The sequence below is a fragment of the Callorhinchus milii genome, unplaced genomic scaffold (genome assembly GCF_018977255.1).
Source record: "Callorhinchus milii isolate IMCB2004 unplaced genomic scaffold, IMCB_Cmil_1.0 Scaffold446, whole genome shotgun sequence".
NCBI classification, from domain to species: Eukaryota; Metazoa; Chordata; class Chondrichthyes; order Chimaeriformes; family Callorhinchidae; genus Callorhinchus; species Callorhinchus milii.
Window position 1 is genome coordinate 31,879 of NW_024705187.1, and position 22,117 is coordinate 53,995.

Genomic DNA, 22,117 nt, shown 5'->3' on the forward strand with positions numbered 1-22,117 from the left:
AACGCCCGGGGAAAATCGAATGATTTGAAAGTCTTTGATCGACAGTGATACCCTAATAAGGCTCTATGTCGCTGAACAACATCTGTGCAGTTGATAAGAAACCAAATTATCGGGGCTTGCTACCCTTCGCGTGGAGGCGTGGGATCGGGGTCCCTGGATGAGGCCCACTCGTACTCCACTTTACCATCGGAGTCTACCTAGTGCGTACGTCAACAATCTGTGAAAGTGGAGACTGCGCGCCAGTTTCCGAAAGCTTATCATCCGGCGGTGAGCCTCGATTAGAGGAGCTACAATATGGCATACAGTAAAGCCACCGATTATCGGTAAGTTGGACCTCTCTGACCAGCCCGCTATGGTGTAAGCGTAAAGAAGACAGAGCTAGCTTTAGCGATAACTGTGGTGCGCCAGGAAATATTCGTTTATTGTCTTCAGAATTCCCTGAGCCCGCTGCGTGAAACAGGCATTTAAGAAGCAACAACCACACGGTACGGTCGCAGGTATTCGGGTCATTTGGACATGTAGCCTGGATTAGTATACTAGATGAACCTTGAGGCTGCTGATGCTCTTCTACCGATTCTGTGGCACAGGCTACACAAGGCGACCACACCAGTGACTTGCCGTATATTCCCAACTCGAGGGAGGTTGGATGTGTGTCGGAATGCATTTTCTTAGCCTACCGTCTAACAGTGTAAGAACACGACTGGGATCCACTAGAAGGTAGGCCGGAGCCAAAGAAAGATCTTGTGTGGAATATGTTATAACAGAAAAACTAGCGATTCGATGTGCGTGCCGAGTTGATTAATCGAGAGGTCTAGAGTTGGGTCATAAACCGGCTACGGCCAAGCACTAGCCGTAATGCTGGACCCTAGAACCTAAAACTAGGTCAGGAGGCACAGATAGGCAGGACGTGGCGACGGTACGAACCAAGGTGCAACGACCACGACGATCCCGGTTGACGCAGTTCGGATTCCCTCAATCTAGCACAAACATACGCGTGTGTTGGCATCCTCATCACATGAGTAGCGGGAGTGCTAGTACGTGCCAGAGAAGGTTAGGTTTTTAGCCTTATTTACATATCGTGATTACTCGCTCATTGTTTGGGTTGCGGTAGCGCGCGATATCAAACACGTATGACTTCCATGTGCCGGCAACCGTGCTTCGCGTCGTACTGCTTACCGTCTTGAGACTATAAAAGGATTCATTACCAGACTTAGGTGGTCTATTGGCAGTGGTTCCATTGAGAAAAGTTAAGTGGTCCAGCAATCAGCAGTAATCACCGGGTGTGAGTGGGTACATATGATTACTAGTGTAGTCCTACCAACAGCTACAGGTGCACCAAATAGAAGGTAACATCGCTTACGATCAGTCTACCATCTACTAACCTGTGGACTACGCTAGTTAGAGGAATAGAATACGCATTAGCGAGCAAGACATTGCTTTAAATCTACATGTAGCGGAGGAAGGAGTCGGGTCGTCTCTCACACGTAAAGATGCTGATGCTCAATGTTTCGACTTTGAATGTGGGCCGAGCGCTTCCAATCGTGAACTCAACGAGAGATTCAACGCGCTTCATAACGCTTAGTTTTTGAGGTGGTTAGATCGCTCAGGGACAGGGGATTTCAGAGCCTTTACCGCTATTGTTGCCGATTCTGCGAGATTAGGCCCCTTGTTTATGCGCAGTTCCGACGTCGCCGTATACCAACCCTTATGGAAAGTAGTTTCAGGTATAGTAAGCTAGCAGCTTTCTAGGCTGGGACTCAGATGGTAAGGATATGTAAATATAAGCTTCCGGTTCATCGGGATTAGATTGTTGGGCCATGTAGAGCCTCACCAGCTCGCGAGAGCGAGGATTAGCACTGGTCTAACCCAAAGGATAGATCAAGATCATTGCCGACGGTCAGAGGTGTAGTAATACTCATCCATATGGTCTAAGATATTTTTGCTTTAGTCGATCGTTGAAAGTGCTCTCGCTGTGGAGCTGTAGGGTCTCACAATAAGCCCAATTCCTTCCTTCACCGTACGATCAGTTTCGCAAACCGTATTCCTCGAGTTCAGACACCGGTTACCGTGTATGTGTGTCCTAAAGTTGTCCTATAAGGCTTGTTTAGGCAATCCAAAATTCGTTGTTTGCTCCATTTTTTCTGCTAAAGGCGGAAGCAAAGCCTGCTATGGCCTGTGTGTTTCACGTTTCGGATGTCACACAAGCCTTGCTCGGGCACGTCTGTGTGTGCTGGCAGATACGACTGCAACTAATTCCTTTGTACACTAATGGAGTACACAATGCCTGGACATCTTGATGACCCGGCATACCGTAAGGCAGTTGCGCAGTTAGCGTAGTTCATCCGTCTTTATCGCCGTTGACCCAGTAGTAAGACATGGTACAACACCAAGCATAGTGTCTCAGCCAGGACGTTTGATGGTATCTTGGGTGCCGTTTCTACGGGCTGGGGCATTGTGATGTCATGTTATGGAACATAGTTAACAGTGGTGAGTTTCGAGAACTTGAACTAGTCGGAATATCGCGTTAGAGAGCTGAGAACGAATGATGCCATCAAGGATAAGGGTAGAACTCAGGAGTTCATAGAAAATGGGGTTAGATAGTAACCGAAGACAAATTCAATCGCCCACATAGACAGTTTCGACCACTAATTATAAGAGAAGCGCCGCCGGAGGCAGGATACGATTCCTGTTCTAGATTTAGCGGCCGCGACCCTACTTGTCTCAGATGCGACAAGTGCTTAATACAGGCCGTGCAGACGTTCCTGAGCCGTACACACGTGTTCACACGGCCATAGGTATCATGATCAGGCCCTCGAGCAGCGCCCTTATGATGAACTCGTATCGATGTGTTGTATGGTACGGTTTACGTCAATCGCGAGCGACCCAACGAAGTCGAGTGAAAAACCTGGGCCATACGGCAAACGCACTTCCCAACCTCATGTCGACCGGCGTTCTCCAAACGGCTTAGGCATTTAAAGTGTAAACCGTTTCATCATGTGTCCTACTAAGGAAAAGGTCACCGCCTCTTACTCAGCACTAAGGAGCTTGAAGTAGTCAAGAATTTCAATTGATGTTCTCTCGGTCTGGTAGAATCAATATCTTCGGGGAGGGGAACCAGGCGTTCAGTGCCAATATGCCAAGGATGTGTGGGCAACAGGTTATGCCCTGCGACACAGTTTGGATGAGTAAACACGCTTATCCTCCGGCAGTGTCCAAGTGGAGGAGGTAGGTACATCAAAATATAGTCGAGAACTCAGCTGTCACAGCTGTATGGCGACCAGACTAGCTTTCATGTTACATGCGTAATCTCTATACGTATTATGGGTTAATACGTATGTGATTTCGAACGAACTACAACCCGACATAGCTAATTGGTACTTAAGGGGACATGTATAGATAGTTTAATTTGACGAGTAGTACCGGGGGGGAAAAGACATGGTGTGGACAGGTATGCGCCGAGGTCAGACAGAAGTTGAACCCAAGGCGTTTCGTTACATCCGCCGCCCGGCCCTGACGCATCCTGTGGAGCCTACCCCTGCGTAGGATACCTAGAATACGTGGTGAGCGGTCCAGAGAACTCGACCTTTTATCCTCCCCTGTCGACCTCCCACGTCCAGACACTATCTAGCGCATACGAGGCGTAATCGTAGTCTATCTGCCACGTAACACAAAGCTACAGCCGCTAACTTCCAATCTAGCGAGAGTGATGGTCTAGGCAGCCATGATCCTATCGTGAGATTCGTAACTCATGCGCATAGAATAGGCAACAAGAGTAGAAGTTCACCTCTCGGTAGCTAAGACCAGGAGTAAATCCGAAGCCAACGTAAACGGCCGCAAAGGGTCATTACCAGAGCATCTTTAATACCATACCACGTACCCTCGATCTCCTCCTGCCATAGAGGATAGTAAAGTCATTTAACTTGCTCCAAGGGTATATCGTACCTCTTTCCTCTTTGGGTTCGTCTTCTAGTGAGAAGGCGGTACCACGGTGCCACATTTGCCCCTTAGAGCATGTCAAAACTTGGTTCTCACGCCATCAGTGGTAGGCGTCAGTAGGCCATACACTGTTTGATGACTTTAGTTCGTAGAATCATTACTATCGCGTGACCTTGTGGCACGCGGTAGACTCGCAACTCTTCAATACTCCCCTCTCATGAGAGCTCTTGGACCGCCCGATCGAGACAGGATAATAGAGTTCGCCCAGCGGAGCATATTGTTCAATTTGTCAGTTCAAGGGTTACACCGGTGCTAGATCCCCTTCATGCGCGCCAGGCCGGCGGCCAGCGTGGAGGTGCGCATGGTTACCCTCTTTTAGAGAGGTGACTGACTTCACCTAGTCATTCCTAAATACTAAAAAGGTGATGATATCCGGTTCGTATACACTGGCGCCCCACTGACGAACGCGGCCATGACGTGATCAAGTCAAAGGTTGAGTCTTAATCCATGCAACGCAACGGAGATTCTATGGCAAATTGTTTACGAATGCGAAATATACAAATCCAAAGTCGGAGGCATAGTCGTCGCACACAAATGAGTCATCATGGGTTGGCGGGGGTGATAAACTTTATTTTCAGATCTACAGGAATTTCAACAGCAACAGGCAGCAACGAACAGTTGTAGCATCGACACGGACTATTACCACGAAAGTCCAACAACACGAAATCTACGCCAAACTAGATCTAAGCCGCCACTATACAGTAACCGCTGGGACTAGGATAATATCTGTGTTTGGGCGAATGGGAGTTGGTGACTGCATATGGGACGAGTAACTTCCTCTTATAACGTGTATGAGTTTACTTAAGCCTAATACTGCTGGCGTCCCAACACCACCGACAGATCGTAAGATCATCTTGGGAGCCTGAAAACGAGCAAGGTGGTTGTCATTGGTTTAGCCGGGCTCCGGCCAGTCTGGCGGTTCAATGTTGAACAATCTTTATCCGTCTCAACGTTAGTGGGAACCCTCCGAATGACTTGCCGCGCGTTCGTGTCTCTACGGGGGGATGTATTACGGGTCGCGTATACTTATTAGTGAGTAGAAACTACGCCAAATCCGGCATCGACCATTGATAAACTTGATGATATCTCTCGTAAAGTGAGTCCCATGAGGGGTCATAGAACAACTATGCGTCCGCGGCGATACCAAGAACCCTGTGTCAGACTTTCGTACTAGCCTGTGCCTACACAGGAGCCCTTAATCCCTACCATCCAGCCCTAATCCGACTTGCTCTTAGACTCTGTTAATGGTCCCGATTCTGGGTTAAACCTGAAGTGCTGAACCCAAAACATAATTTTACGCAAGCCGTAACCTCGGTTGAATGGCGACGTCCCCCGCCCTATTTGATCGGAGTGCCCGATGATTCAGAAGGGGAATAATCGGCGCTACAACTTTGCTCCCACATAACAGGATAGTATCCGTACGTATTGTCGTCCACACGTGCACCAACCTGATATCTCCATTTGAAACACGGTCTAAACTATTGTTAGGTGAGGACGCTCGCCCAAATTAGTGCATTTCAAGACGTACGTACGAGGAGAAAATCGACAACGGAGGAGACCGTACCTCCAGGATTCTTTTACTAAATAACGGCTGAAGTCGCAAGTCCGCAGAAGCAGACGGGCTCATACCTGGTATGCGAACCCCGTACCTGGATGTTTTAGTACAGAGACTAGTTTAACCGCCATGTAATACCTTCAAGTGAACGGTGACAAACGGATGTTCGAGCAAAGCTGCCGTTGGCCATCACGGCTGTGCCGGATGATGCGTAACGACACTGGACAGGTAGTAGATCGTAGATGGCCGGGTACATGTCAGACGGATGCAGTGCACTGGGGGCCTAGACACTCCTCAGGATTGCAACACAAGCATGCCTTTCATACGGAAGCCGTCTGGGGGTTTTCGGCTTGTGTAATCGATTGTGAAAATGTAGGGGCTTTTGCGAGTGGGGGTTCACTTACTTCCAATACGAAACGGCTTTCAACGCGTCCGCATCCGGTCTCGGTCATTAAGTGTCCGGCTGGAAGACCAAGCCCTCAGGAATATTTTCATCGGAACAATAACCGTAGAGTCAATTTGCGACTCCATTGATTGTTGTAACTAGGTCGTAGCTTTGGAAAGTCTACAATACGCGGCCCTTACAGGCTGAATGAGAGTATGCAGGTTTTAGCTTTACCTCATTTATCGAATGGAAACATTGCCTTAAGCACCTTCGTAGTCGTCTGTTGCCGCATCCCACGAGTAATAACTGGGAGCAATTCGGCTCTTTTCTAAATCACTTAAGACCATGGTAATGATTTAGAATATATACAAGTTGGAGTCCCTCTCGCGGACGGTCTTTAGACGTTATGCCTAAGAATGGTTAGACGGTTGCAGTGTCTATAAAAAGTATGCCGTATTAACAGACTTTGTTGTCATACGTTAAACTTTCGCTCGTTTTTTGGCAAATCTTACCAAAACGAAATTTGTCGAGATGGTTCACGCAATCAGGCCTACTCACAGCTGCTTATTCGACAGGGGTATGCCGTCTTATTCAGTGATGTTGCATTCTAGATTGGTTCCCGGTTGACTGGTGCCTAGAGTGATTGCGTGGACGGGCAGAAGCGGGAGACTGGGTCTCACGCAGAGGCTGCGGGACCGCTGCAAAGTAAGTGAATGCCTTACGGAACAGGGCCCCACTTCGGAACGCACACCCATCAGCGACCATAGGAACTCCTCACCTTACATAATAGCCCCTTTTACCACGAAACCAAACGCAGATTCACACGCTGACTGCCTTCTCATCGAAATTTATTAGTGTAGGTCTAAGTTCAGGCAAGTTAAGACCATATTACGGGGTTTGGCCGACTTCGTTTGGCAACGCGTGCTCCAGACCCGGCCAGTAAACGCGATCAAGTTAGCGTCACGAATAAATTCCTGCTGTAACGTCCATTCACCCCAAGATGTTCTAAATCGTTTCCACAATTTTCATTATACCCGTCACATGGGTAGATTACTTCGTTTTTCGCTGGGTAGGCCCCGCACTACTGTGAAGCCTTGCAACGTCAGAGAGCTTTGAGATACGGCCTCCCGTGTCTAAACGGGCTTACTGGTCGACTTCTGCACCCAAAGGCCTTAAATTGATGCTCGCGACGCTCCGCTCTTTACGTCAACTGTCGGACAGTGACACAACAAATGTAAGAACTCCGCGATGAAACCTCCCCTACCACTAGGGGGAGGCTCGTAGTGTGATGTATCCGTAGAGCAGAAAATTAATCCTACAAAGATAGTCTGATCCCTGACGCAACGTTAAGCTCAGTGTTAATGCGAGAACATTTCACGGAACCACGAGGGTGGAAGATCAGCAGTCGGTTTTCGATTGAGGAAGTATGCGAATATAGGGTCCTTAGGCCCGATCAACAGCCTTCTTCTTGTCCGATATGTTGCTTTGCGTCAGCCTGTTTGTGCCCGTTAGCTATATCAAGTATGAGATCGGTCTGTGTACCAGAGCAGAAGCTTCCAATAAAGTACCGAGCTTACGCTCGCTGACGATGACTGCCCTGTTATTCGACTGTCCTGCTCAGCTTGTATAACCCTTAAACCCAAGCACATGTGACCGCGGGCTCACTTCGTGGCATTCTCTTGCAAGACCATTGAATTTATGTCACATTTTAACAATGGGGATATTTAAACAGGGCCCACCTAACCATAAATCCTTTATACAGCCGTTAGGTGTTCACTCGTTAGGCCTCGGTGTGGAATAAACACCGCTATGTGGGGTGGTAGGAGGGGTGGCGCGTTTCCATCGCTTCTTTTGTTTCATTATTTTTCGTTTGAATGCAACCCTTATGTCTGCAGATTCCCTTCGTGAGAACTGACGCACTTGTTATTTTTTTTTTGCACATTTGTGTTGCAGAAAACTCGGTGATATTTGATCGGTCATCTGGTGAGTACAAAAAAAATGTTTTATATTTTTTTTGAAAGACATTTCATTCGTTCAAGATAACTCACACACTCCGTTGCAGACCCTCCCGTCCTCACTTCCCCTCGCACAAAAAAAAATGTAATATCACAAGGGGATTAAAAGTCAGGGCGGGTGCCGCCTGCTCACAATTCTTACTAAATGAGACCCAGTGTTGTGCCGTAAAAGTCTGCTCCATACTTATCTGGAAACCAGACCTCCTTGCTCTCATAATTCTCCAAAAATTGCCAAACAAACCAGATAAGTTAAACCGAAGGGGGGGGGTGGTAAAGCTCAGACGCTTCTTGTGTGAAAAACATCTTTGGGTGGGTGGGGGGAGGAAGCGGTCGCTTTGTAGAGTCTCAGCCAGTGCTAAATTGAAAAATGTCCGTGATAAAGAAGGGACGCCTTTCACGGGGGTTGGTGGTGGTGGTGGGGGGGCGTCTGTAGCACGTATTACACGACTGGTTCGTTTGATTTTTTGGAGGGGTTTCACGGCACCTTTTAATGCCGCTATTTTCCAGCCGAGTGTTGGATAATTTTAGCGCAGGCTATACCATCTGAGCTTCCCTGAGCGCCCCGTCTGACACAGTGTATGGGGTTACCGCGATTAAATGTGCTGCGCGAGCACAGAAATCGATTCGCTACCATTCTCTGAGGATTTGGCTTAAATTAAGCAAGTGTAATATAAATAACGTACTTCACAAGAAAGCAAGAACATTGTGTTGCGACAACCGTGTCGGTTTTCAAACGTTCGTGACCAATTAACACTTTTTTAAACGATCCAACAGAAGTTTTTTTTTTTTCCACGGCGGTATTTAGTAGTCCAAACACTAAATTTCTCAGCCGAAAGAAAACAACTGCATGCGTGACTGGTCAAAGGATGCTTGCTGACCGCGGTGTCACGGTCAGCGCACCGGACTTGCGGTCTGGAGGTCTCCATTTCCATACCCTCTCCATACACGGCAGTTGCAACAACGGAGGAGGTTTCTTAAATCCCTCCGCCCGTTCACCCAGCGATATAAATGAGTTGATCACACAATCGATTGGCAGGCCATGTATGGTGCGGTGAAGCGTGGGGGTACCTCTTCCAATTGTATTGACCAACACGGAAGAGTGGGCCAAACACCCTCATCCGCCAGCAGTAGCATGAGCAAGTAAATGCAGGGCTGCACCTTAACCTCCACCTTCTACGATTGTTTGAGCTTAGCCGCGGGCGAGAGCGTGTGCCCGCTCACAACAGCACTTGCCCTCAACAGCCCTGCGCGGGTCTACCGTTCTACCGTTGTCTCTTGATCCGCGTGCGTGTGTCCGCGTGCGTGTGTGTATGTGTGTATGTGCGGGTGTGTATGTGCGTGTAGTGGGAGCGGTAGTGTAGCGGTTAGCGCGCTGCGCTATGAACCTGGCGACCCGGGTTCGATTCCCGCTCACGGCCAACACCAGTGACGATTATCTGAACCGGTCCTGGGCCTCCCCTAGGTCGACTCAGCCTTAAATGAGTACCTGGTGCGGTGTGTAAACATCGCCACTGGGGAGACAAAGGCGGTCGGGCGTGGTGCTGGCCACCCACCCCCTCGTGTACCGTTCCGGCCTTCATAGGTGCTCGCTAACAGCACTTGCCCCTACAGTCTGTTAAGGCTATACGGGGGATCTTTGTATGTGTGCGTATGTATGTGTGTGTATGTATGTGTGTGTATGTGTGCGTGTGTGTGTGTCCGCGTGCGTGTGTGTGTCCGCGTGCGTGTGCATGTGTGTATGTGCGTGTGGTGTGCGTCTGTGTCCGCGTGCGTCTGTGTCCGCGTGCGTGTGTGTCCGCGTGCGTGTGTGTGTATATGTGCGTGTGTGCGTGTGCGCGTGTGTGCGGGTGTGTGTCTGTGTCCGTGTGTGTGCGTGTGCACAATTGACGTTTGCTTCGATCTAATGACCATGGGTGCTCGCGCGCAGGCACGGAGCCGATCTGGACGCAGTTTCCCTTCCGCTACGACGACTCGCACACCGAGTGCCGGGGCAAGCAGTTCGTCAAGCGCACGTGGTACCGCAAGTTCGTGGGCGTCGTTCTATGCAACTCTCTCCGCTACAAGATCTTCATCAGCAACTCTCTGGGAGGTAAGACGCACGCCGGGCACAATCTCGTTGCCGACGCAAATGTGACACCTTCCTCCGAGACGCAATCCGCGGTGTAACATTCGAGTTCGGGGGGGAGGGGAAGGGAGTGGTGGCACGGTGGTCTGCGTACTCAGAATCAGAATAGGTATTTATACTGGAGGAAGAATCCAAACACGCGATAGGAGTGCAAAGTACGGGAGAGAGATGAACAAATCACTAAAAACATACATGCAAATTAAACCAAACAATGTTTTGCCTGACCAGGTGAGGCCCACTGAGCTATTAGCTTCTTGTGGCTACCTGCCCACGTGAGTTCAAATCCTAGCCACAAATCCTAGCCACGACTGTCAAAGGGACGCGTGCAACACAACATGGTTCATACAATTCCATACACAGATAGAGAACTTAAACAATGCAATACAATGCGGTGCAATGTGAAACGATGAAAACGCTGCGTGTCCAACCTCATGCAAACTGAAGTCAGAAAACCCCTACACAGTTCGACACACTGCAATGAAACACATTCAATATACCGCGATACAATAACATCTATACATACAGAAGAACTATTTATATATATAATTCTACGCTATTAATTACATGGAAACACAATCAATCACCTGGCAGAGCTGAAAATGGGCTAAAATGTTGGACAGAAATAATGCCAAAAAACTGAGTTATTAGTCACCGGCATTTGGAGGTTGCTTGCTGCGAAATCTGAATTTGAAAAATGAGATTGGGTCCGCATTGCGCACCAAAGGGGACTCCGTTCCAAGCGGCGGAGAAAGGCACGTGGTGGGCTGGAGATGCCCCCTTGTAACCGTCTCCCCGATGGTGCGGAGATGGATTAAGGGGGTAAAGGGTAAAGCAGAGGTCCCTGTAGGATCGAGATGGTTATGGTCGAGAGAGGGGAGATTAGGTCAGCGAGATAGGTTTCTGCGGGGCCAGGGAGAGATTTGGAGACTGCAAAGGGCATCTCGTGTCTAATCTGCTTGTAGGTGCCTCGACGACCATGGAACTGGCTTGCACCACGGTTGACATTTAAATTGCCGCAAACACCCCCTCTGTGCGAAGTAATAATTATTACTGTGCCGCAACATCGCTGTAAAGTGGTCTTTTAAAGACTTTAAATCACCCATTACTAGTGGAGGTTATTTTATTCCATAAGCAAAAACATAAATGAATCAAAGTTACTGCAAATGTAATTTTCGTGTTAAAACTGTTTATCCATCTTATTCTTCAGAAAACATATCACTCTCCACGAGTTTTTATGCACTTAATTTGTCAATATTTAGTTTTGAGAATTTAGACTATTGGTATGACTGCCGTGAAACCGTGCACCGTGATTTCCCTCTGAATTCCGCGACCCAATCCATCTGAGGGGCTCGGTTTCTGACACAGCCCGATGCAACCTCTGCTCGTCTCCAGCTATGACAGCGACAGCACGATTTGCACAACAATGGTAATAGAGACGAAGCATTGTTATGCTGTCCTCCAGCTAACTTGGCATTGCTGGCTACAACATGCATTGTAATCCACTGTTTTATTTTTATTTCATTATTTTCTATCTACGTGACTTTACCGAACCAACCAAAGAATTTGAATTCCTGCAGTCACGAAAGTTTTAAGTCAAAATGTAATCCACTGCCCGGAATTTTTCATTTGAAACATTATTGTGCATTCGTCCAGGCTATTTATGTTTCTAGTTTGTGGACCTGTTTTACCACTCGCGGCATGCGGCCAATTGTGGTGCACACGTGGCCGATCGATTACACGTGGCTCTATGAACAGATCTAACGCGCTGTCATCGAGGCCTGACATTAAGCCTCCGGATTGCTGGACATTTGATTGGATTGGAAGTCCCGCGGGATGGAGGAGGGCACTCCGCACGGATGCCCGCTCACATCTTCATTGCCTCAGTCTTTAAGTGGAACAGACTAATGTACTGTCAGCTCAGAACTGCATTTTAGCCACCGCTATGGCGTGGCAAATGCACAGCAATTATTTTCGATTTACCGCGGGTTTCTTTTCTACCACCGTCAAATGAAATTGTATACTCTGTCCAAATAACTGCCGCAAAATAACTGCAATTTGCAAGACATTAAAATTGTTATTTTTTTTCTTAAATAGGGATTGCATTACATAGTCCTCGCTGTTTGGTACAGCTCCGTTTTATGTCTTGCGTGCCTTAGTGTTTCTTCTGCTCTCGGACGCTAGTATATCGAGACAATTTTCACATCCTGTAGCGATCAACTAACCCCAGCCTATGAGCATGTTGATTAGGATCCATGTCATTGCCGCTTTTAAAGCACATCAACTGCCTCCACATCAGTCAAATATTTGTTCATATCCACCTGCATTTGTTCAAGAAAACAAACTTTGAACCGTTTCGATTATCTGGGTCTGGCCCATTAACAATGAGTGCTACTGAGTATCTAGATATTATTGGCAAGAGCACTCCATCTCCACCATGGGGTCCTCTTCAACACCAAATGCAACGGCGCATACAAGCAGCCCATAATGCGTTGTTGTGGAGCATTGTAAAAAAGAAAACCAGGAGAACTCTGTTCTGTCTCGACAAATAAATAAACTACATCTTTATTTGTTTGGGAAGTCAATAGCCGTCAAACAAAGCTACTTATCCGCATTGGTATCCTCACGCCGTGTAAAACTGGAGATGCCAAGCAGAATTAGGTTTATCCCAGCATCAGCACCAGCTCACGAAACAATTACTCTAGCAGTCAGGCTGTTACAGTGGCCAGTTTCTGTGTGGAACGTGGGATGAATTAGCTAGCAATAACAACGGTGGGCTGGAGATTATAGCAAACGTGTGATGCGTATCACAAACAAGTGCAGGTTAAAGGGCAGTGAAATGTCTGCATCAGCACAAATATGGCTACAGGCGCCTGGGGACAATCCACACGTATGACGGAATGTCACTTTGGCGCCACGCAACGAGTCCTTAGTCCAGCAATGTACTTGCTGTTCTGGCTGCTGCAGGTTAATGTATCGCACAGGCCTCCTCTTAGTGTATGTCATCCGTCAACTCTGCCACGCAGCCACTGGATTACAGATGCCGATCACATCCACCGCATCGATATCATCAGCCATTATCAATCCACTGTTGGATGAAGGCCTCCCACGCTTTCGCCGCGTCTCTCATTTAGCCGCGAAGCGGCAAATCCACCGAGCACCTGCACACGATCTGATTTCATCTCACAGTCCCCGCTTTCTCTCCTTGGCTGGGACTCCATCATCAGTCTTGACCACCCGCTATCGGCGGGAGTATTACACCCGACACCACCGTGACGTCGAAGCGCGAGGCCCCCAAAGCGCGGGGCCCGGGGCGGTCGTCCCGATTCACCGAACCCCACGGGATGGCTCTGGCTAAGTCGCGGGAGTGTGAGGTCTCTGATTCCGCACCGCCGATTTGCACGGCTGGCTACGTATGGCGTGAAAGAAGCTGAACGTACTACATACGAGCGTCTTTTTCAGGCGACGTGGCCTGTCCGAACCGACTTACTTTTTCTTCACAGTCAAACGGATGCCTCCGAATTGCAGACAGTACATTCTCCCATCCCAAGTGCTCCTCGTACTGTCTCTCTCGATGCAATTCCGAGCAATCGGTCGTCTCCGCGCTTCTTTGCGCACAGCCACGGTGCGTGTAGATGATCACACGTCTTCTGGTTTCTGATAGATGTCCGTGTGCGTTCGTGTGTGTGCGTATGTGGGCAGGTCTGTTTTACAATGTCGGTGATGGATATGGACACGCGGAAGACCACTGCGAGTTTGTCGATTCATTCCTGGATGGGCGGACAGGACCTCGGCTGGATGAAAACCAACTGCCCATCACACAAGGTCTTGCCACACAGAGATCAATGCATTTGTTCGTCTCCACCATTATCACCACCATCGTCGATCCGTGAAATGCGTTGAAGTCCTGAGTAGCCATATTGGATGAGGGCAACCATTACCAGTCAGGCACTCAGTGAGACTTGAGACGAGATGGATCATGTTCCCTTCACCAACCCACACTGACCAAAGTGGTGAAGTATGGTCAACCGCTCCGCCATGACCGGTGCACTTAAACCACGCCCCCCCCCCTTGACTCTGGGCAGGTGGAGGAGCAGGGGATGTGAAGAACCACTGGCTATGAACAGAGACGCATTCTGCATATTAATAGCATACTACATAACAAAGACAAAGATTCCTCCCGTATAGGCTAAGCAGACTGTTGGGAAAGTGCTGTCAGTGAGCACCTTTAAAGGTCGACACGCCGCACGAGGGGGTGGGTGGCCAGCACCACGCCCGGCCGCCTTTGTCTCCCCAGTGGCGATGTTTACACACCGCACCAGGTACCCGCTTAAGGCTGAGTCGACCTAGGGGTTCAGATAATCGTCACCGGTGTTGGCACATGAGTGGGAATCGAACTCGGGTCGCCAGGTTAATACCGTGGCGCACTGACCGCTACACTACCGCTATATAAACGCGCGCACACACACACAATGGAATCTAGATTTGAGAACGCCTTCTATAAGCACAGTACTCGTATAAGCAGCACAGGCTTACATTATACTGGTGGGGTGAAGGCAAAGGGCAAGTTGTGACACGAGTATACGGGAGATATGAGCACTGTTGGCCTTGCTCTCAAAGGGGTGTGCTGACATCTGGCTCCGACTATATATACACAATGATTGGGGTGGAGAGTGGTCACAATTGTCAGTGCACTCTGTTGTGAACCTGGCGACCCCGGGTTTAATTTCAGGCGACGGCTAACGTCAGTGGTGGAGTGAATATCCGAACGGGGCCTGGGTCCCTCGCTCCCGACGTGGTGAAGTAGGGTCAGACAACCCCTGACGGCTGAGAGTCTGGGGGACCCTTCATCCAGCAGTGGAATGACAAGGGCTACAAATATAATATTTGTTCATATGTAATACGTGATTTTTGTCTGAAATCAAATCAGAAAATTCACTTACACAATGTATTAAACACTCTTCTCACATATCTCTGGGCTAAATGTTATAAAAAGGACATGTTCCTTAAGACGTGTTTTCTGGTTGCACTTAAGTGATTTTTTTTTACGAAGAGATGTACATTTAATTTGTCTAAGCTTTGAAGTGAAGCAGTGGTTGTCCGATGTACAGGATGTCCCTGCTATGTGAACAAGGAATTTTCCACCACAGGTTTATGGCACACATCAGAGACACATGCTGCCCAATAGACATTTAAACATATTTTTCCGCACGAAAAAATCTAACCAGAAAAATTCCCTCGACGGTTACACGCGACAACATATTAAATAAGCGCAGGGTTTGTTCATCGGATAAATCGTTTTTTTCCTCCGAGTCTATTTCAATCACACCGCCAGTCTCATACTAGGAGACTAATGGCTGCAGCTATTTTCGGCTTAATCCCACAACTATATTATTGCAGAACGATGGAAAAACAGAAAAACGGTCCCATTCCTCATTTTTGCCGATTCCATACAAAACATTCACCCATTCCACCACGATCCATGCTAAGATTTTGGAATGGCCCACAGTGGGTAGAATCGCTTCTGCAAAATTGGCTGGCTAATACCGGAAATTTTACAAAAGTGTCAGAACAAACGTTACATGAATTGGGTCCTAAGTGTCCATTCAGAACTCTTGCAGCGAAGAGTGCATCATCTGTCCCACAGAATGACATATTACAGAACTACTTCTGAAATCCCTTCAAATGGCATCTGGTGCTGCACTATCTCACGTGACCTCTGTTGTTTGTGAATGCGGTGCATGGCAGACTTAAGTGCTCTGACCCCTGACCCCTTAGCCAGGAGCATAAACTATCACGTGAACTCTGGTCATCCTCGCAGCAGCTTTTAGCGAGTCATCGAACAAAGACGGTTACTGCACTGGGCGCGTTCAGATGCGCTTTTGTGGCCGTCTGGAACGTTCTTCCAAAATTAGAAAGCCACTGGAACGGTGCATTTAAAAATCTAGATTGAAAAGAATTTCTTTAAAACAGCTTTTTGTGTTTCGTTTGTTGTCCTTCCCCGCACCTCCGATTAGCGCGGTTGGCTACGTACGGCGCGAAAGAAGTTCAACACACGTACACACCCATATGCACGGCGCCACATCTGATATCCACGCTGCTCTCTGCGCTCACCACAGGTTTCTACCGGCGGTACCGTCAGGAACCGCTGAACTTTGGCTCGATCGGCGGCGGCGTTTACCAGCACGGGGGCAGCGGCAATTACTACGTAGCCTGGTACGAGTGCGGGGTGCCCATCCCCGGCGTCTGGTGGTAAAAGGGCGGGCAGCCAACGCCTCCGCTGGGCCGCCTCTCTTCCCACCGTTGTACCGCCCGGGTGCCGAGCTGGAGGAACGCCGCGATCGCCGTCGACGGATTGACGTCGGAACCCCCCCCCCCCACTCGCGTCGCTGGAGGAGTGTGCGCGCGAGCGTCAACGTGCCACCTTGCCGAACGCGAGCAGTCGAGACGGTCGAGGGCAAAGCGGCGTCAGCCGGGGGGCTGGAAGGAAATTGGCTGTTCGGCGCTTTCCTTTCACAGTTTAGTTTTGTGCCCCCCTCCACCTCCACCCCCCTCTTTAAGCTCGGTAAATTGTCTTCTCTGGTTGCACGTGTGGCGCTGTTGCTCGTGCCTCGGCTCTTTTGGGGGCAGGAGACGCCAGATGCTGCGCGTGTCTCGTCTCACGGCGCATTGGCAGCTTTGCGGCGCAACAAATAGAAGAGTGCCATTCACTGCAGTTCACCCGAAGGGTTGGTGACTGATCTATTCACAACTGCTTTTTGACTGGCGATCCGCATTCTAATATTGGTAAAAAGGAATGCCGTTTTAAACTATATAAATATAATATGTCCATGAGACTACGGTGTCACTAAGACTGATGTAACGATAATAATGCAAAAAACGAAAAAGTAAGAAGTGATAACCAACTAAGAATAATAAATACAAGCTCTTTAGCCACGTGTCAATGTCAATGGTGCTAGTGATACTACTTTCATTGGTTTCCATCATTGTACTGTAACCATCACACCATGCCATGTCCGTTGCTATGTTTGTCCAACTCTTAGTTTGTCTACCCAGCATTCATAATTAGCTTGCCAAAATAATGTTTTTTTAAAGTAGCACAACTGGCCAAGTATTGAGTGTGTAACTGTTACATTTTTTGTCAGATTGTTAACATAATAGGCCTGGGCTGTACATGTATAAACTGGGTAGGTTCTGTGAGCAAAGTCTAGTGTCAACAAATAACAAACGTTGGTTCTCTTGCATATTCGTTCCACCGATGACAAATATTTGGTGAACAATTATAACAGCAAAAAAGTACGGGTCACAAATATCGATGAGTGGAATTGATATGCCCAAGTCTTGGTTCCTTAGAGGGAAAACATTTGAGAGAGGGAGGGGGGGGGGCGAATAGACATTCCCTCCCTGGTGTTTACAACAGGAACCTCTCTGCTCATAAAACGGATTCATTCTTCAAAAGGAAGTGATAAACGGTCACTCCACCGGCTCTTTACTGTCCCAGATGTTCGCTTGAGCCAAAAAATTGTTGGGCAGAATCACTTACTTCAAACAGATGTGGGATAAAAAGAGAGACGCGTCCCCTCTGGCTGCGCATGGCATCATCACTGGCTGAATGTGGTCTGCGATGAGCCTTGATGATATATAACAAAAACCCCATGCAGTGGCTATCCCCAGATATTTACGATTGACAGAGAAATTAGCTCAAAGTTGTAAAAGGTTCTGATGGTGCTGCAGGTTTTACTACTTTAAATACGAAGCTTGTGGAAGTGTATCGTTCAAAGGATTGTTCCATGGCCTCCCTTCTCATATCTAATGCAAGTAAAAACAAACACCACAACGTGATGCAAGCAGTAGTGTACGATAGCTGATACTAACAACAATTGCCAGCTCTGCTTACATTCAGCTAGACACAGCTCGACTCAATGATCATAGAACACAATATAACTGCATTAATCGGACTCTTAGCACGACAAAAAGGGCAAAGATCATCCCGCATAGCTCTTAACAGACTGTTGGGGACAAGTGCTATGAGCGAGCACCTATGAAGGCTGGAATGGCACACAATGGGGGCGGGTAGACAACGCCATGCCCGACCACCTTTGTCTCCCCAGTGCTGATGTGTACACACAGCACCAGGTACGCGCTCACACACACCCCCACATTATTCACATGGGCCATTTCGAAGCAACGGAATTACAGGATTGACGCGGGCGAATTTAGACACGGGGAATGTAATGGGCTCCTATTGTGTATCAGACCGGCATTGCCATGTAAGAAAATGTTGAAAGCTTGAATTGAGTAAGTCTCAGCAAATAAGACTGAGCGTTTGTTATCGCGTACTGTTGAGATGTCAGGGGTTGTACTTCCATTACCGTAGGCTGGAAAGAGTACAGCGCAGAAGATTAACAGACTCGACGCAATTGTTAAGCATTAGACCCAAAAGGATCCTGTCCTTAGAAAGTGTTTTTTGTTAAATATATGCGAAATCAAAGATTAATCGTTTGAAAATAGGAAGGGTAGGGTGTTTAAACAAGACTCGCAGCCTTAGATTCACTTCTGATTGGATTTGCATTTAAACTTATCAGTAACTTGATCGTAGGAAGCCGCTCGTCTTGCTCTTTGAAGCATTTAAATTCAGTTTTTGTTTTGTTTTACTTATTACATTGTACAGAGTATGTGCCGGCTTGAATGTAATCTTAATGTAGTTTATTTTGTATCAGATTATAATTTTGTAAAACACGTGTTGCTCTCCCAGCTTTGTGTCATGGTTGTTTTGAAGGAGAAGTGTTGATAGTATGAAAAGCTATAACAAATATAAATAACAACATGTGTTGTTTATCAAATATTTTTCCTTTTTTTGTGCACACAATTTCGTATGTAACAATTAATAAATAAAACATTCTCCACGTAGGAACATTTAATATTGGATTTATAATAGGATAATTGGGAAATGCCTAACGTGTTTTTCTACACAAAGATATAAAAAAAACGTTAAGCAAAGCAATTGAATCTTCTAATCAAGTTTATGCCAATTGGCAGGTTTTCGCGGGCAAAATGAGCATCTTGATTCAGTATGTATGGTCTGATCCTGGGAATATGCCACGTTGGTTTTGAAATGTATACACATTGTTCAACATTGATTAGTATAATGTTCGTATGAAAACTCTCTGCGTAGTGCGTTACACCAAGCAGGAGTTTGTGTGCCCAAAGAGTATCTTAACTTTCTCTCTCTCCCATGATGAGTGCGTGTTACAATTGTGTATAAGTGTACAATATGTTCCGCGAAACGTTCAATATCACTTACATTTAAATTCGTGCCGGATCACGATTACAAAGTGTCGCGTGTGCAAGAGCATCACGTAACAGATATCAATGCACACATTAAGAGTGTGGACGCCTGACACTTACATTTGTACCGCATACTTAAGTAGATTTCCATACAAAAAAGCTGTCTTTTGTTTTAAGTGAAACTTTTTTTTTGTCTTCTATTCGAACAATTTTATATTGACTAAGATAGTATAAATGGTCAAGAGGATATTATATATTTTAAAAGGATGGGTCTTTAAGCCGTACCTTATCGCTCTAATAAAGGAAATATATTTTCTGCTCTTGCATACAGATGTTGCATGACTATACATCTTTTGCCTGATTATAGAAAAATGTCTATATTAATAAATTATTATTGTACATGGCATGTTGTGAGGTTGAATTTTTTTTTCAAACATTACACCGCATGTGTTACAAGATACTCACCCAAGGAACCATTTATTTGTGGAAAATATTCTAAATATACCAGATACAAGTTGTATATCAAGAAGATAGAACTTACTGTGGTGACGTATTTCGTGAGATGTTTGTTGTTATTATACATTTTTGTATATTTTGTAAGTTATTTATATTTTGGCAGACTATAGCCACTGAGATGTTTTAGTTTTCATGTCAAGTTTTTTTTCCCAGCATGCGTTGCCACTGCATGATCCCTGTGGACAAGGAGAAAACACATCTATGGGCCAGATTACGGCTCATGCATCAGACAGTCCCTCTGCACATTAACGATAATCATAACGATAATTACACATTTGTCTCATTCCTCGGAGATTAAAACAATAAACACCCTCAGTCCAGATAACTATAGGATGCCAGTTTTTCACCATTAGTCAGTTTATCTGCATCCAAACGGCAGAATGAACACATACAAAGAACACCCGTGTATCCTACAACAGAGTCTTGGGGCAAGTGCTATGAAGGCCAGCATGGCGCACGAGTCAGAGGTGTGGCAAACAGCACAGCTGGCCATCTTTGTCTCCCTGGCACTGATGTTTACACACCACGCCAGGCACTCATGTAAGGTTAAATTAACCTCGTGAAGGGTCCAGTACCGGTTCAGATAGTAGTCCTGGCTGAGAATCAAACTTGGATGGTGGGATTTGGGGATGACGCACCCGAACCACCAAACTACGACTCTCCACTTCACACAGTGAATGGTTCTTCACGGCTGCAATGCCAAGGAACATAGGATGGCAGTTTGTCCATTAGTCAATTGTCAGTACACAAAGGATGCACATGTCGTGACGTTGAATGAGTCATTGTAGCACGTGGCGCTGGGAGATTAGTAGACAATGGAATTAGGGGTAGCGGCCCGCTCTGCCAGTTGGACCTGTGGGCCAAGCGCGGAGCCTTCTGGGGGATCCAGAAGGGGGCGTGGCCGAGGGCGGAGCCTGGCCACGCTGCGGAGGATAAAAGGCGAGCTCCGACTCACAGTCGGGGCTGCTGCCGTCGGGAGAGGGACTTGTCGTGCTGCTGTTGTCGTCGTGGTCTTCGCGTATTCAAGCTGTGGGTCTGGAAGCATGTTGGCTGTCCCTACCCGGTATGGAGTTATGCAATATGGCTGTGAGAGCCATCAAAAGCAAGAGGGATAATGCCTCTTACTAGTGTCTCTGAATTGGTACACTACACACACACCCATGCCACAATCATGAAATCAATGATCAATGAAAAAATAGACAACTGTATGACACTAAAGAATGGTCTGAAAACATCTGAAGAAAAAAAAACTCCATACTGGACCCTCCTGAAACAGTTTTCTGGGTATATAAGTAATTACTTTTGATCATCATCATGAGACCTCCTTTGGCAGTACCAAAATATAAGAATAGTTTTTTCTCCTTTTTTCTGGCAACAAAAGGTTTCAGATTTGTTGCCAGAAAAGGGGAAAAACCATTCTTATAATTACTTTTGACTTTCGTGACTGCAGGAATTCATATTCTTTGGTTCTTTCGGTCAAGTCCTGTAGATAGAAAATAAAAACAAAAACCCATGACGTTTTGATCGCAACACAAGCGTTGTCATCCTGATATATATAACAGGATATGGAAGGTTCAGACGATCCTGAAGGTCACCACAGAACCCCAATCTCTTTGACATTGCTCGTGAAACTGAAGAGGATTGATGTACTATTAGAAGACAATTGCAACGTATATATATTTTTTTTACAATTAAGTGGGCAATTTTTTTTTATTCCAAACTGTTTAAATTACAATTTTACCCACACTACGGTGTTGAAATGGGTTATGCCATCGAGGTAACACGGGACGCACAATCGTGTTTGCAGAATACGAACAACACTACATGTGACCTGAATGCGCAACTATTTTGTACAGAGAAAGAAAAAAAAGTGGCAAAATATGAAAACAAAAGTTGGTGAAGGCCATGGCGAGGCTTAATCTACAAGCCCAGTTGAGAAGCGAATTGACCATCGCCACCGTGCAGAGCAGCGCCGTGCATCGTGGTGCCGATAGCGGGATCCGTATGTCACGTTTCCATCGCCTCGCGCAATTTATTTCCTTCGTAAACACAAAAAAGTATCGTCATATTCCCTCTTTAATCATAGACACAAACACTGCGTTTGCAGAACAATCTATTGCTACGTATGTACGTACGATGAACTTCTTTCGCACAGCATGTAGCCAACCGCGCTAATCGGAGGCACTAAAGATCAAACAAACATCTCGAATTTCTACACAGCGTGTTTCACAAGCGGCCTG

At 46.9% G+C, this 22,117-nt stretch overlaps 1 protein-coding gene across 1 annotated transcript; it reads left to right on the plus strand.

Moving 5' to 3' along the window:
* Nucleotides 1-5,758: 5,758 nt before the first annotated feature.
* LOC121852123 (target of Nesh-SH3-like) lies at nucleotides 5,759-16,329 on the plus strand. The gene is made up of 6 exons (XM_042346225.1): nucleotides 5,759-5,905; nucleotides 6,575-6,641; nucleotides 7,890-7,919; nucleotides 9,879-10,040; nucleotides 13,776-13,898; nucleotides 16,193-16,329. Exons 1-6 carry the CDS (start codon nucleotides 5,759-5,761, stop codon nucleotides 16,327-16,329), a joined length of 666 nt encoding a protein of 221 aa, XP_042202159.1.
* The last annotated feature ends 5,788 nt before the right edge of the window (nucleotides 16,330-22,117 follow it).

Coding starts and splice junctions, on each gene's coding strand:
- LOC121852123 (XM_042346225.1), top strand. CDS start 5,759: ATGCGTAACGACACTGGACAGGTAGTAGATCGTAGATGGCCGGGTACA. Junction 6,642..7,889: donor GGCTGCGGGACCGCTGCAAA/GTAAGTGAATGC, acceptor TTTGTGTTGCAG/AAAACTCGGTGATATTTGAT. Junction 13,899..16,192: donor CCAACTGCCCATCACACAAG/GTCTTGCCACAC, acceptor CGCTCACCACAG/GTTTCTACCGGCGGTACCGT.